At 37.2% G+C, this 13,001-nt stretch overlaps 1 protein-coding gene across 1 annotated transcript; it reads right to left on the reverse strand.

Moving 5' to 3' along the window:
* Nucleotides 1-6,432: 6,432 nt before the first annotated feature.
* On the reverse strand, nucleotides 6,433-8,532 carry LOC127120613 (protein MAIN-LIKE 2-like). The gene is made up of 3 exons (XM_051051119.1): nucleotides 7,833-8,532; nucleotides 7,658-7,748; nucleotides 6,433-7,573 (listed from the first exon to the last, which is right to left on the reverse strand). Exons 1-3 carry the CDS (start codon nucleotides 8,498-8,500, stop codon nucleotides 6,500-6,502), a joined length of 1,833 nt encoding a protein of 610 aa, XP_050907076.1. The 5' UTR covers nucleotides 8,501-8,532; the 3' UTR covers nucleotides 6,433-6,499.
* Between the last annotated feature and the right edge of the window lie 4,469 nt (nucleotides 8,533-13,001).

Consider the following 13,001-nt stretch of genomic DNA (forward strand, 5'->3'; position numbering starts at 1 on the left):
TTGTATTGCTTCCTTCTGACACCTGGATTGAAGTGACTAGTTAGGGTAATGCGTTACTTATACTGCACTCAAGTTGTTTACGTTTCCCATGGAAAGATCTAACTGTTGATTTTGTAACTTCTCTCACACCTAATTTGGTTTGTTCAATTATCTTTGCCTATATATAAGAGCTATTGAGCACCGAAGAAACCTTTCACAATCCTTGACATTCAGTTTTATTCATAAGCATTTTTATTGACAAATTCTCTTCCTCCCTGAGGGCATTTATTAGAGTAGTTGAAATTCTTAACTCAAAGCTTCCCTAGATTGGTTGGTCTTTCATGTGGTCCCAAAAAAAGGATATGTATCGCTTTTAATGAGTGCTTGGTCCCATTTTATGAGTGATTGTTCACCATGATGGGACTACGACTACCCTTTTCTGACTTTTAGGTGGCCGTCCTGAAACACTTGAAGGTTGTCCCCTCCCAACTTCATGCAAGGGACTAGGCTTACATGAAGGTGTTCCAATTTTGGACTGAGCACAATTCTCGAAATCCTTCTCTCTGATTGTTCTTTAATATATTATACATTGTGTGCACCTCCAAAGACGACACCCATGACCATGGGCTTATTATCTTTCACTCGGGTGATCCTTGGTTCAACCATTTCAGTAACAACTAGGGCAATTTTCTGAGGTGTTTCGTGTTGGTGAAACCTCTCACTCCGGAGGCCCATCTTGCCTTTTGTTATGCTCCAGATGAGTCTTCTTGCTTCTACAAAAGTATATTCCTGAAAAGTATTGGTTCTGGCGTCACTTCCATTTTACTATTAATTTTTACCACCTTTGACTAGGTCTCCTCTCTGCTGAAAATGTTACGATGAAGGACAATTTATGTTCCTTGTTTCAAGGGGTTGGCTATGAAAAGGGGTTTGGCCCTAATGAAGTTCCTTCTTTTAAGCATAGGAAGAAGCGAATTGTTACTTACTCTATCGTGAGTGCAGAAGGTTTTGTGGAATGGAGGGAAATCTTTGGTGAGGATGAAGTCATGTGTTCTTTTTACATGTGTGATTGCTTATTGCAGATGACATGGATAAATTGTAGTTGCTTTACAAACTCGCCAACACTCAAGGCATCAAGATGTGCTTTCTTAATTATATTTTTAGTCTTTATATTTTATCTTATATATGAAAATAACTTTTCATTTTAAAATCAAATTTTAAATTTGTTATCTATTAATTGTCACATTTATTATAGTTTAGGAACTAACTTAATTTTTTTTACCTCTAAAATGTTTATTTGTTGCGCTAATTGTAAAATGAAAGAGAAAATGTCATTTATACCGCCAAAAATCACCATTTTTAAAGATAAAATACGAGTTAGAATTAAATTGGTAATGAATGTGATATTTGAGGATTTTAAAATATATAATATTTTTGCTTTAAGAGTCCTACACTCGACAATATATGGCACGACCATATTCTTTTAAGTGGGAGTAATCCCCACCATACAAGTAGATTTGATAGGGTTGAGTTAGGCTCTATCACATTGCTTAACATGGCATCAGAGCCAAAAGACTTTGATTTTCTACCTTTTTTATATAACATATTTGACTAAGCTTGTTCCTTATTGGATTGTGTCCTGCAATCATCATATCACATGTGGATTTTTCATTGGCATTCTCGGATTTCCCTTATCCTCTTAATGTTATCGGTCTTCCAACAAAAGACATTCACTCATTTTTCCATTTCATTCTCTCTATTTTTAATCTTCATTCTCATTCATCCAACCCAGCTACCATATCCTTCAACATCAACCCATCGCAATCCTCATTTCCCGAGAACCCAAGAAACCTATAAAATTCCATATTTATCCAACCAAATTAAGAAACCCAAACAACCCAGACATCAAGAAATATCCAACCCATGGACTATTATTTAAGACAACCTCAAACACAACTCTTACCGGCTCTAGTGACTCGGATTGGGGTTCTTGTCACGACAAAAGATGTTCTACAACAGGTTTCTGTTTTTACCTATGGTAGAACATATTCATCCAACCAAATCAAGAAACCCAGAAAACCCAGACATCAAGAAATATCTAACACGTGGAATATTTTTTAAGACAACCTCTAACATAACTCTTATAAGTTCCAATGACTCAGATTGGGGTTCTTGTCACGATAAAATATGTTCTATCTGGGTTCTTATTTTTACCTAGGTAGTTCCATCACAAGCTGGAAAAGAAAGAAACAAACAAGTATCTCTCTCATCCTTAGAAGTAGAATACCGCACCCTAGCCAACACAACTTGTGAGGCATAATGGATTTTTATCTTCTCTAAGATCTAGGTATTACACATACACATCGCATTACTATATTTTGTGACAATAACTCAGCTATTCACATTGTCGACAACCCAATTTTCCATGAGCATACCAAATATATTGAAATAGATTATCATGTTGTCTACGATAAAGTTCAGGCTAAACTCACCCACCTGATGTCGATTAAATCATCTAACTAGGTGGTTAACATTTTCACTAAGGCTCTTCATCTTGGGCCTTTTAATACTCTTTATAGCAATCTTGGCATGTAAAGTATGCACTTCGGCTTGAGGGGTATTAAATTATGATTTATTTCCATTCAATTATGTTTGTTGTAACAGTCCCTATTCATGGGGTATTGGATAAGATAGTGAAATTTTATTGTCAATTTTCATCATAACAACAACTTTCCCAAAAAATCTAGAAACCACATATTCACCTTCATCTAACCAATAAACCTATAATACTTCATCAACTTCATTATATTCATCATAATCTCATCATGGAGATCATTGACCCCCTAACTGACAATTCCTCTTCTCATTTATCTCACTATAACATCGCCACCATAACTTAAAATACCATACAACCACAAGTCTCAACCAGAAATTACCAAACGGACATGATTGGCTCATACTTCATGCATCCTAGTGATAATATTAAACATGCAATGGTTTCTCCACCTTTCAACAATCAAAAGTATGTGTCGATTAGTCCTTGTGGCTCTACGCTCAAAAAACAAATTAGGGTTCCTTGATCAAACCCTAACTTGTCATGTTGACACTGGTCGTCCGACTATAGCTTGGGATAAATGTAGTACCATGGTTATTGCATGGGTAACCAATTCGATCGATAATGACATTGCTTGGAGCATTATTTGGATGGATACAACTCATGAGATTTGGGTCGAGCTCAAAGATTGGTATCATCAAGGAGATGTTTTTTCAGATTGCTGATTTGCTAGAAGAAATCTTTAGTCTCAAATAAGAGGATCAAACCACCACCTAATTTTTCACCATATTGAAGAAACTATGGCAAGAACTTGACAACATCAAACCTCTCCTTACATGAATTTGTACCACCATATGCTCGTGTGATCTTATTTCCACGATCAAATCTTATTGTGATTTTGATTATGTCATTTTTTTTCTCAAAGTGCTCAATGAACAATATGCCCCAGTCAAATCTCAAATAATTCTCATGCAACCGTCACCCCACTCCAACAAAGTTTTTTCACTCCTCAATCAACAAGAACGACAATTTACAACTCTAGTTAAAAAATAGAAAATGTTTTCTAACTTTCAAAATTCCTCTCATAAATCGCACCCTCTAGATTATAAAAACAAGGGGGTTTCTTATGGTCACCGAAGAGGAGCTAAAGTTTGTAGTTATTGTCATAAATTGGTTCATACAATTAAAGTGTTTCAAGAGACATGGGTTGCCTCCCTATCTCAAAAAACCAAACATCAATCAAGTTCACGCTTTCATTGACAATGTAGTTGAAGTCCTACAAGAAAACCCACAAATCAAGAAACCTATAAAACCCAAACATCGACAATCCTCACCTTACAATTCTCTTTTGTAGGGATGAGTTAGATTCAACCACATTTCTTAACATGGTATCAAGAGTCTCATTTAAGATCTTATGAGCAACCTACTATCAAGTTTCTGTTATCGGGCCACCAACCATTTATATATATGCTCTATATGTCCAGTTCTATGTGTGAATGAGTGTGTTAAGAGTCTCACATTAGATGATATATGATCTGAACATGTGCCTATAAATGGAGACAATCATCACCCTACAAGTCGATTTTGTAGGGTTAAGTTATGCCCAACCACATTTCTTAACATTTATAAATGTGATAAAATGGGGAGATAGAAAATGTAATTAAGTATGTTATTTTTAATTAAAACAAAATTCAAAACATATCACATGTCAATAAAACCACATAAATTATATGCCCGTTTTTTCATCTATTTTTAAAAATGATTTTCCAAGTGTTACGTATTTTTGTTTTAAAAAATACAAAGAATTAAAGAAACTTCAAATGATAAATGAAAAATGAAAAATTGGTTTTAATATTATTTTTAAAATGTTATTTTAAGTATTTTATTATTTTATTTTAATTTACTTTTGATATAAAATTTAAATCTTTTCATAAAAATCGTATTTAAAATTATTATTTTTTGAAAAAATATGATTTCGACTATGTTTTAATCATCAATAATATATTTATGTTATAGAATGTCAAAATTAGTTTTAATTTTTTTAAAATAAATTTAATAAAACTTTTAATATTTCAAAAAATACAAAGAATTAAAAAGAAACTTCAAATGAAAAATGAAAAATGAAAAATTGGTTTTAATATTATTATTAAAATGTTATTTTAAGTATTTCATTTTTTTATTATAATTTATTTTTTATATAAAAATTTAAATCTTTTCATAAAAATCGTATTTAAAATATATTTTTTTTTAAAATGTGATTTCGACTATGTTTTAATCATCAATAATATATTTATGTTATAGAATGTCAAAATTAATTTTAGTTTATTAAAAATAAATTTAATAAAACTTTTAATATTTTAAAAAACATTTTTATGAAAATATAAAAAAGAAAATCATTTTTTTGAGATTAAAACAAATGGCCATATTTTGACATCAGAAGACCATCGGACATTAAATGTGTATCTGACTCTTACGCTAGACTTAAAATATATTTATTCATACTTATATATTTAAAGGAAATAATTGGTTTTAGTATAATATTTTTCATTCAATTATATCTTCTATTAAAACTACTATATTTATAATTTTTTAATTTATAATATTATTTAAATATTTAATTAAAAAATTAGTTAAATTTTATTTCATTAAGAGCAATATCATGCACTATAAATAAAGCTTATATTTATTAAAATCATTTGATTATAGTATATTTTAAAATATTTGTAATTTGATTTGAAAACAAATATTTTTGGATTTTTTACCAATATACCCCACTTTTTCAAATAAATTCCCAAAATAACCCAGTTTTCAAAATATTTCCCAATATACCCCACTTTTAGAGGGAGGCGCCAATTGGATTGGCGCCCCCTCTTAAAAATTGCAAGGAGGCGCCAATTGGATTGGCTAGGGCACCTGCCCTAGCCAATCCAATTGGCGCCTATGTGTAATTTTTAAGAGGGGGCGCCAATCCAATTGGCGCCTATGTGTAATTTTTAAGAGGGGGCGTCAATCCAATTGGCGCCTCCCTTAAAAATGCCTCAAATGAAAAAACTTCCAACATGAAAGTTGTATATCTTTTCAAGACAATTAATTTGGATATAAATTTTGCATCATTTGGATTTTTTATGAGAGAGTTATGGGCAGTTGAAGTTGGACTTCTGAGTTTTTTAACTGTTATCTGAGTCATAATGTTTTGTATTATTGCATGTGTTTCTTTTAGGAATATGAATTTTTGTCCAACATAACATTTGAAGTAGACATCTTAAATTTTCCATTGCACTTGGTCCCACCTCAAAATAATTAAAAATGACTGAGTTAGGTCCCTGCGAACTTGACCCAAAATTAGGGTTTCTGTCAAAACAAGTGTATGTGAATTTTGCCAAAAGGGACCAACTTCAAGCCCTTTAGTTTGAATGATAAAAGCCTCAAATGACAAAACCTTCAACATAAAAGTTGTAGATCTTTTCAAGATAATGAATTTGGACTAAAGTTTTGCATCGTTTGCAATTTTTATGAGAAAGGTATGGGCACCTGAACTTGGACTCTTTGACATTTTATCTGTTATCTGACCTATAATGTTTTGTATTATTGCATGTGTTTGTGTTAGAGTTATGAATTTTTGTCCAACATAACAAGTGAAGTAGACATCTTAAATTTTCCATTGCACTTGGTCCCACCTCAAAATAATTAAAAATGAGTGAGTTATGTCCCTGCGAACTTGACCCAAAATTAGGGTTTCTGTCAAAACAAGTGTATGTGAATTTTGCCAAAAGGGACCAACTTCAAGCCCTTCAACATAACAATAACAAGTCCTTGAATTAGGGTTTCTGACCTATAAATTTTTGTATTATGATATGTGTTTATTTTAGAATTATGAAAGAAACCTAATGTTTGGAGTTTACACAAAGATAAATTTGACATAATACGAATTGATATTAATAAAATTTGGATTTTACACAATGAATCCTAATGGTGATGACCGGGATCACCTAACCGACCTCCGGTCCCACATCCCCTAGCTACCCTAACCCTTGGCCCTAACCCACGTTGACGGTTCTGCACCGGTGGTTGTTCATCTGATGGTCCAGGAGCGTCATTACCTCCTACAGGAGAAGATCCGTTGAGGTATTCAGCCAACTCAGCATAGTCTTCAGTATTCAATGATGGTGTACCGGCGTAGCTGAGCTCATGACCCATGCCAGAGAAGTTGGGGTGTGGTTGACTCATGGATGGGCGACCAGGACGGTTGAAGGGGGACATGGGTGACAATGATGGGTCTAGGAAAGGTTGGAAAGGTTGTTGGGGTGTTTGGAAGAGATATGGTTGTGGGATGTTTTGGTATTGTGATGTTTGGGGTTCTTGGCTACGGTAGGTGATGGGGCGGTTAGTGTTTTGGGTAAGGCGACTTTGGTAGGGTGATGGTGTGGGTGCGAAGCGATGTTCGGTCGAAGGTTGATGGTCCATTTGTTGGTGGTGGTATGGGGGATGTTCTTGGTTTTGGGGTTGGGTGAATGGCATGTTTTGGTTGTATGTTTGTGTGTTTGTGGAACGGAAAGTTTGTCGGATAGGTGGTTGTGAGTAACCGGGCTGAGAATGTTGTTGGGGGTTAGATGTTGAGCCTTCTTGTGTGTAACTTGTCTGGCGTGGGTCGTAGAGGTACATATCATCGGCGATGAATTGAAATCCAACTGATCTATACCAAGCCATATAAGTACGACTTGGTTTTACCTCATTTGGCATGACTGCGTCAGTTAAGACATGGTCATGACGGTGCTTCCACTTGCGACACTCTGATCTTGCGAAGGTTTGCCAAGGGTTGTAGTTCCATTGGTCGTTCACTTTACGCATATGCCATTCTCCTAGGCTAGCTGGGGGATCTGGGATATTCTGGACCATACCAAACTGCAGCTTCACACGATCGGTGTTGTGTAGCTCCACTGTTGTGAACCGTATTACCGGTGTGCATGTTGTCCATACGGCTGCGTCTTCAGGGTTGATCTGATGCTCATGATCCATATTAAGGTATGGACGCCAAATGAACTGAAATGTTAAAGACAATAGGATTTAAATGAATGTAGAAAAAGTCAACATAATATGAAGAAATAATGTAATTATTTTGCTTACGTCTGCCGGTCGAAGGTGATCCAACAGGTTGCGATATTGAGTAATACAGTGTCTCGGACATCTTTTGTAATTCATACCGCGTGCCGACCATCTACACCAAAAAGTTAAAATAAATTAGTTATGGGTAATAAACTGTAAGGAAGGAAGTAAAGATATAGCAATTTAAACAACTTACTTTTTTGCATATGGAAAAGTGAAGGGGTTGTTATTGACCGGTGCTAGAGACGGTAGTCTTGACCATCCCCATGCTTGTAGCAAAACAGCACATCCAGAAAATGTAGAAGTATCTTTGTGGGAGTTTTTGCACAAAGAACTATAGAGATAGGCTAGACATGCGGATCCCCAACTATAACTACCTATTCTATCTATATGTCTAAGTAAAGGTAAGTACATAATATGCATGCTAGAACCACTACCTTCGGGAAATAAAAAGGATCCTAGTAACAACATAATGTAACACCTAGTTTTGATGATTCGAGCATCTTCGGTAGAATGCTCATCTAAATAAAAACTATTATAATATGACTTTAGGCGTGAAAGTAGTATACCTTGTCCCCTAGCATTATCATCTAACAAATCAGTGTTTAAAAGCTCCATGCAAATTGAATTTGGAAAGTTGGTCTTACCATTAACAGCTTTGCCTTCAATTCGTAGTCCTAAAAGCATGTAGACGTCTTCTAACGTCACGGTACACTCACCGGTTGGAAACCAAAATGTGTGTGTCTCTGGCCTCCATCTTTCGCATAAGGCTAGAATGAACTTGTTATCTATAGACCAAGACATAATTTTGCTAAGGTGACCAAAACCGGCGAGTTCAACATAAGGTTGAATCATCGGGTCCATTGGGACAAATTCGTGGACTCGAGTGCGAAACCTTGAGACATCCTATAATAGAAATAATGTAACACTTGGCTAAGTCGGTATTTCAAAATAAAATGGGGTTGGTGGAGATGAAACATAAAAAAGAATTATAAGAAAAAACTTACGTATGTCGCGATGTTTGCAACTGTTCCTCTGTGTGCTTCGCCCATTGTGAGTAAAGACATATTGTTGGGGAGTTGGTGTAGATGAAAATGGAAGATTTTGTTGAAGATGAAATTGTAAAAGAAGTAATGTAGATGAAGTAGTGAGAAATGTAGATGAGGTAGTGAGAATGTTGGTGTGGAAGAATTGTTGAAGGAGTGGATCAATTTATAGGCAAATGGAGGAGTGCATGGAAAATTGTGTTTGCATGGTGTCTCCACCTCATTTGGCGACCATGTTCAACATTAAGGAGGGGGCGCCATTCAAATTGGCGACACCATAGGGTACATGCATGCAAGGCTAGTTCTGAATGCTTGGTTTCGAGGACTGACTACATGGGGGCGCCATTCAAATTGGCGACCATGTACAACCCTTAAAGGTAGGCGCCAAACCAATTGGCGCCACCTTCTGCATGTCTGACACGTGGCATTGTTGTCTCCTGCATGCTGAACAAAACACTTATGGATGACTTGCATGATTGACACATCATCTCTGACCATCTTAGGTGTCCGACACGTGTCTGTCTTGTCTCCTGTATGCTGATGACTACCTTCTTGATAGCTTGCCTGGCTGACACATCAACTCACACTGTCTTGCAGGATTGACACATCATCTCAGAGACGTGGCTCTCTAGTATCCTGCATGCTGAATACTCACTTCTGTCTTGCATGACAGACACATCAAGTCTTGACTAGCTAGCATGCTTAGGTGTCCGACACGTGTCTGTCTTGTCTCCTGTATGCTGATGACTACCTTCTTGATAGCTTGCCTGGCTGACACATCAACTCACACTGTCTTGCAGGATTGACACATCATCTCAGACACGTGGCTCTCTAGTATCCTGCATGCTGAATACTCACTTCTGTCTTGCATGACAGACACATCAAGTCTTGACTAGCTAGCATGCTTAGGTGTGCGACACGTGTCTGTCTTGTCTCCTGTATGCTGATGACTACCTTCTTGATAGCTTGCCTGGCTGACACATCAACTCACACTGTCTTGCAGGATTGACACATCATCTCAGACACGTGGCTCTCTAGTATCCTGCATGCTGAATACTCACTTCTGTCTTGCATGACAGACACATCAAGTCTTGACTAGCTAGCATGCTTGACACATCAACTCACACTGTCTTGCATGACAGACACATCAACTTTTGACTAGCTAGCATGCTTGACACATCAGGTCACACTGTCTTGCATGACAGACACCTCATCTCTGAAATTACTTGCATGCTTGACACGGTATCTCAGACTAGCTTCAATGTGAGACACTGATACCATCTATTTAAGTGTCTTACTATCACATTCATCTGCACTTGCAAAATCCTTTTCATCTTCACTCACATTCATCTTCACTCACATTAATACTTATCATCTGCAAAATACTTAGCATCTTCACTCACATTCATCTGCACTTGCAAAATAGTTTTCATCTCCAAAATGTCATCTTCATCATTATACAGTATCAACGTTCACTGCAACGGTGAAACTTTTGAGTCTGAGATTCATGGTTTTTGTTTTAAAAACACTGATACCATTAGAGTCACGATGAAGAGAAATGCAACCTTTTTGCATTTCAAAAAAAGAATACAATCCTTCATAGCATCAGGTAATGTGTCAAAGATGACATATCAGAATCCTATATTTTTTGAGAATGGTCAATGCAAGTTTTTCCCCCTAAAGATACGAGATGATGAAGATGTTGAAAGCATGTTTCTTAGTCATGAACATTCAGGCATGGATTGTATCGAGTTGTACATTACTCTACAGCCATGTATACCGTCTCAACAGTCTCAACTAACAGATCAGGATCCAGCTGGTGGAGATGCTGCAGATGATGCACAATGGTCAGATGAACTCAACCCAGAAGCAGAAGTAGAGGTCGACGTTATTGATGAAGAAGAAGAGGAGACTGAGATACAGGTTGATCACATCCTGAATAACGACGATGAAGATGAGGCTCAACCACCACCAATACCTCCTACTCATGCCTATATTCCTCCTCAACATATGACAAATATGGCTCTTAACGACGATGAAATGTCCGACAGTGTCTTCTATAATCCGTATCCGAGACCAGTAGGCGAATTAAAGGTGGGAGACATGTTTCGTACCAAAGAGGAATGTGTCTTGGCAATCAAAAAATACCACATGAACAACTTTGCTGACTTTACGGTGAAACGCACTGATTCTAGAAGGTATGTTATCGAATGTCGTAACATGCTTTGTAAATTTCGTTTGGCTGCATCTTACAAGAAGAAAAATGACTCTTGGGAGATCGCTTCAATAGACCCACCACACAGTTGCGTCGCAACAACCGTTGAACAAGATCACCGTAAACTGAGCACAACTTTGATATGTCGAGACATTCTGCCATTGGTAAATAAAGACCCATCAGTGAAGGTGAGTATAATTATATCCCATATCCGAACAACATATAATTATACTCCATCTTACAAGAAAGCATGGATTGCGAGGACAAAGGCTGTTGAGCAGGTTTTCGGAAACTGGGAGGACTCATTCAAGGAATTACCACGGTTTTTATGGGCACTAAAAACTTATGTCCCAGGAACTGTGGCAATTCTGGAGACAGTGCCAGCAATGATGCCAGACGGAACCTGTGCTACAGGTAATAGAATATTTCACCGTCTCTTTTGGGCATTTGACCCGTGCATCAGAGGTTTCGCTTTCTGCAAACCTCTCCTACAAATTGATGGCACTTGGTTATACGGAAAATACAAGGGTACGTTGCTCATGGCAGTTGCACAAGACGGTAACAACAATGTATTTCCCATTGCCTTTGCTCTTGTTGAAGGTGAAACGGCTGGTGGATGGGGTTTCTTTCTTCGACATCTCAGAACGCATGTCGCTCCATAACCCAATCTATGTTTGATTTCTGATAGACATGCTGCCATCGAAAGTGCCTACAACAACCATGACAACGGATGGCATGATCCTCCTTCTACACATGTCTACTGTATCAGACACATTGCACAAAACTTCATGCGTGCTATAAAAGATAAGAATCTTCGCAAGAAGGTGGTGAATGCTGGGTATGCTTTAACTCAACCGTCTTTTCAATATTATCGTGATGAGATTCGTCTGTCTAATGAAGACGCGGGGAGATGGATAAATAACATCCCAGTAGAGCAATGGACAAGAGCATTTGACGGTGGTCGTCGATGGGGCCACATGACAACAAACATTGTGGAATGCATGAATGGGGTTTTCAAAGGAATTCGAAACCTGCCGATAACCGCCTTGGTAAGATCAACCTATTATAGGTTGGCTTCTATGTTCGCAACCAGAGGTGAAAGATGGAGTGCAGTGTTAATGTCTGGACAAGTATTCAGTGAGTGTTGCATGAAGGTCATGAAAGAGGAGAGCATCAAAGCTACGACACACGCTGTAACAGTGTTTGACCGTCAAAGACAAAATTTCAGCGTCCAGGAAACAATGGGCAACAGCGACGGGAGACCAAACTTAGCCTACGCGGTTAAACTACACAAAGGTTGGTGCGATTGTGGAAAATTTCAGGCCTTCCGCATACCTTGCTCCCATGTCATTGCAGCATGCGCTTATACTCGTCAAGACGCTTACACCCATTTATCTGATGTGTACAAGGCAAACACCATCATGAATGTATATAGTCAAAGCTTTTCAGTACTACCAATGGAGGATTACTGGCCTCCATATGAAGGAGATATTGTTTGGCACAATGAAGAGATGCGTAGAAAGAAGAAAGGAAGGCCAAACAGCACACGTATCAGAACAGAGATGGATTCCACAGATAAAATGATAAGATTATGTAGTATCTGTCATCAACCAGGACACAACAAAAACAACTGTCCCAATCAAGGAGCATCATCTAGGTCTTAAGATTTTTGTAACATTTTATCTAGACCTTAAGCTTTTTGTAACATTTTATCTTGATCTTATGCTTTTTGTAACATTGTATTTCTGTAACAATCAATCAATATATATCATTAAGTTCTTGTTACAACGAGTTTCATAACCAACATCAGTACAAAACATCTGAAAACATAAATAATTCTAACTGATTACAACAATCAAATTAATGTCGTCTCGACCAAACATCATTTCCCTAGCATCCTTATCAGTCTTCATTCGCACCCAACCAAAGATACTGTCAAGTCTCTCAATACTTCTGATTTTTTCCCCTTCTGGTATTTTCCCGTCTAACCATCGAACCAGCTCCCTCTTCAGTTGATCTAACATGGTGATGTTCCAAAACAGCATCAGCAATTGAGGTTTGTCTCTCGCATAAATCACCTTACCGTATCGGCGACGAACACCAA

The sequence above is a fragment of the Lathyrus oleraceus genome, chromosome 2 (genome assembly GCF_024323335.1).
Source record: "Lathyrus oleraceus cultivar Zhongwan6 chromosome 2, CAAS_Psat_ZW6_1.0, whole genome shotgun sequence".
Taxonomy (NCBI): domain Eukaryota; kingdom Viridiplantae; phylum Streptophyta; class Magnoliopsida; order Fabales; family Fabaceae; genus Lathyrus; species Lathyrus oleraceus.

What these genes read in the sequence shown, in the direction of transcription:
- LOC127120613 (XM_051051119.1), bottom strand. Translation starts at nt 8,500, where the DNA reads ATGGACCCGATGATTCAACCTTATGTTGAACTCGCCGGTTTTGGTCAC. An exon ending in ACTTTTCCATATGCAAAAAA is followed by an intron (nt 7,749 to 7,832) that starts GTAAGTTGTTTA and finishes TTTTTGGTGTAG; the next exon opens with ATGGTCGGCACGCGGTATGA. An exon ending in ATCACCTTCGACCGGCAGAC is followed by an intron (nt 7,574 to 7,657) that starts GTAAGCAAAATA and finishes TTAACATTTCAG; the next exon opens with TTCATTTGGCGTCCATACCT.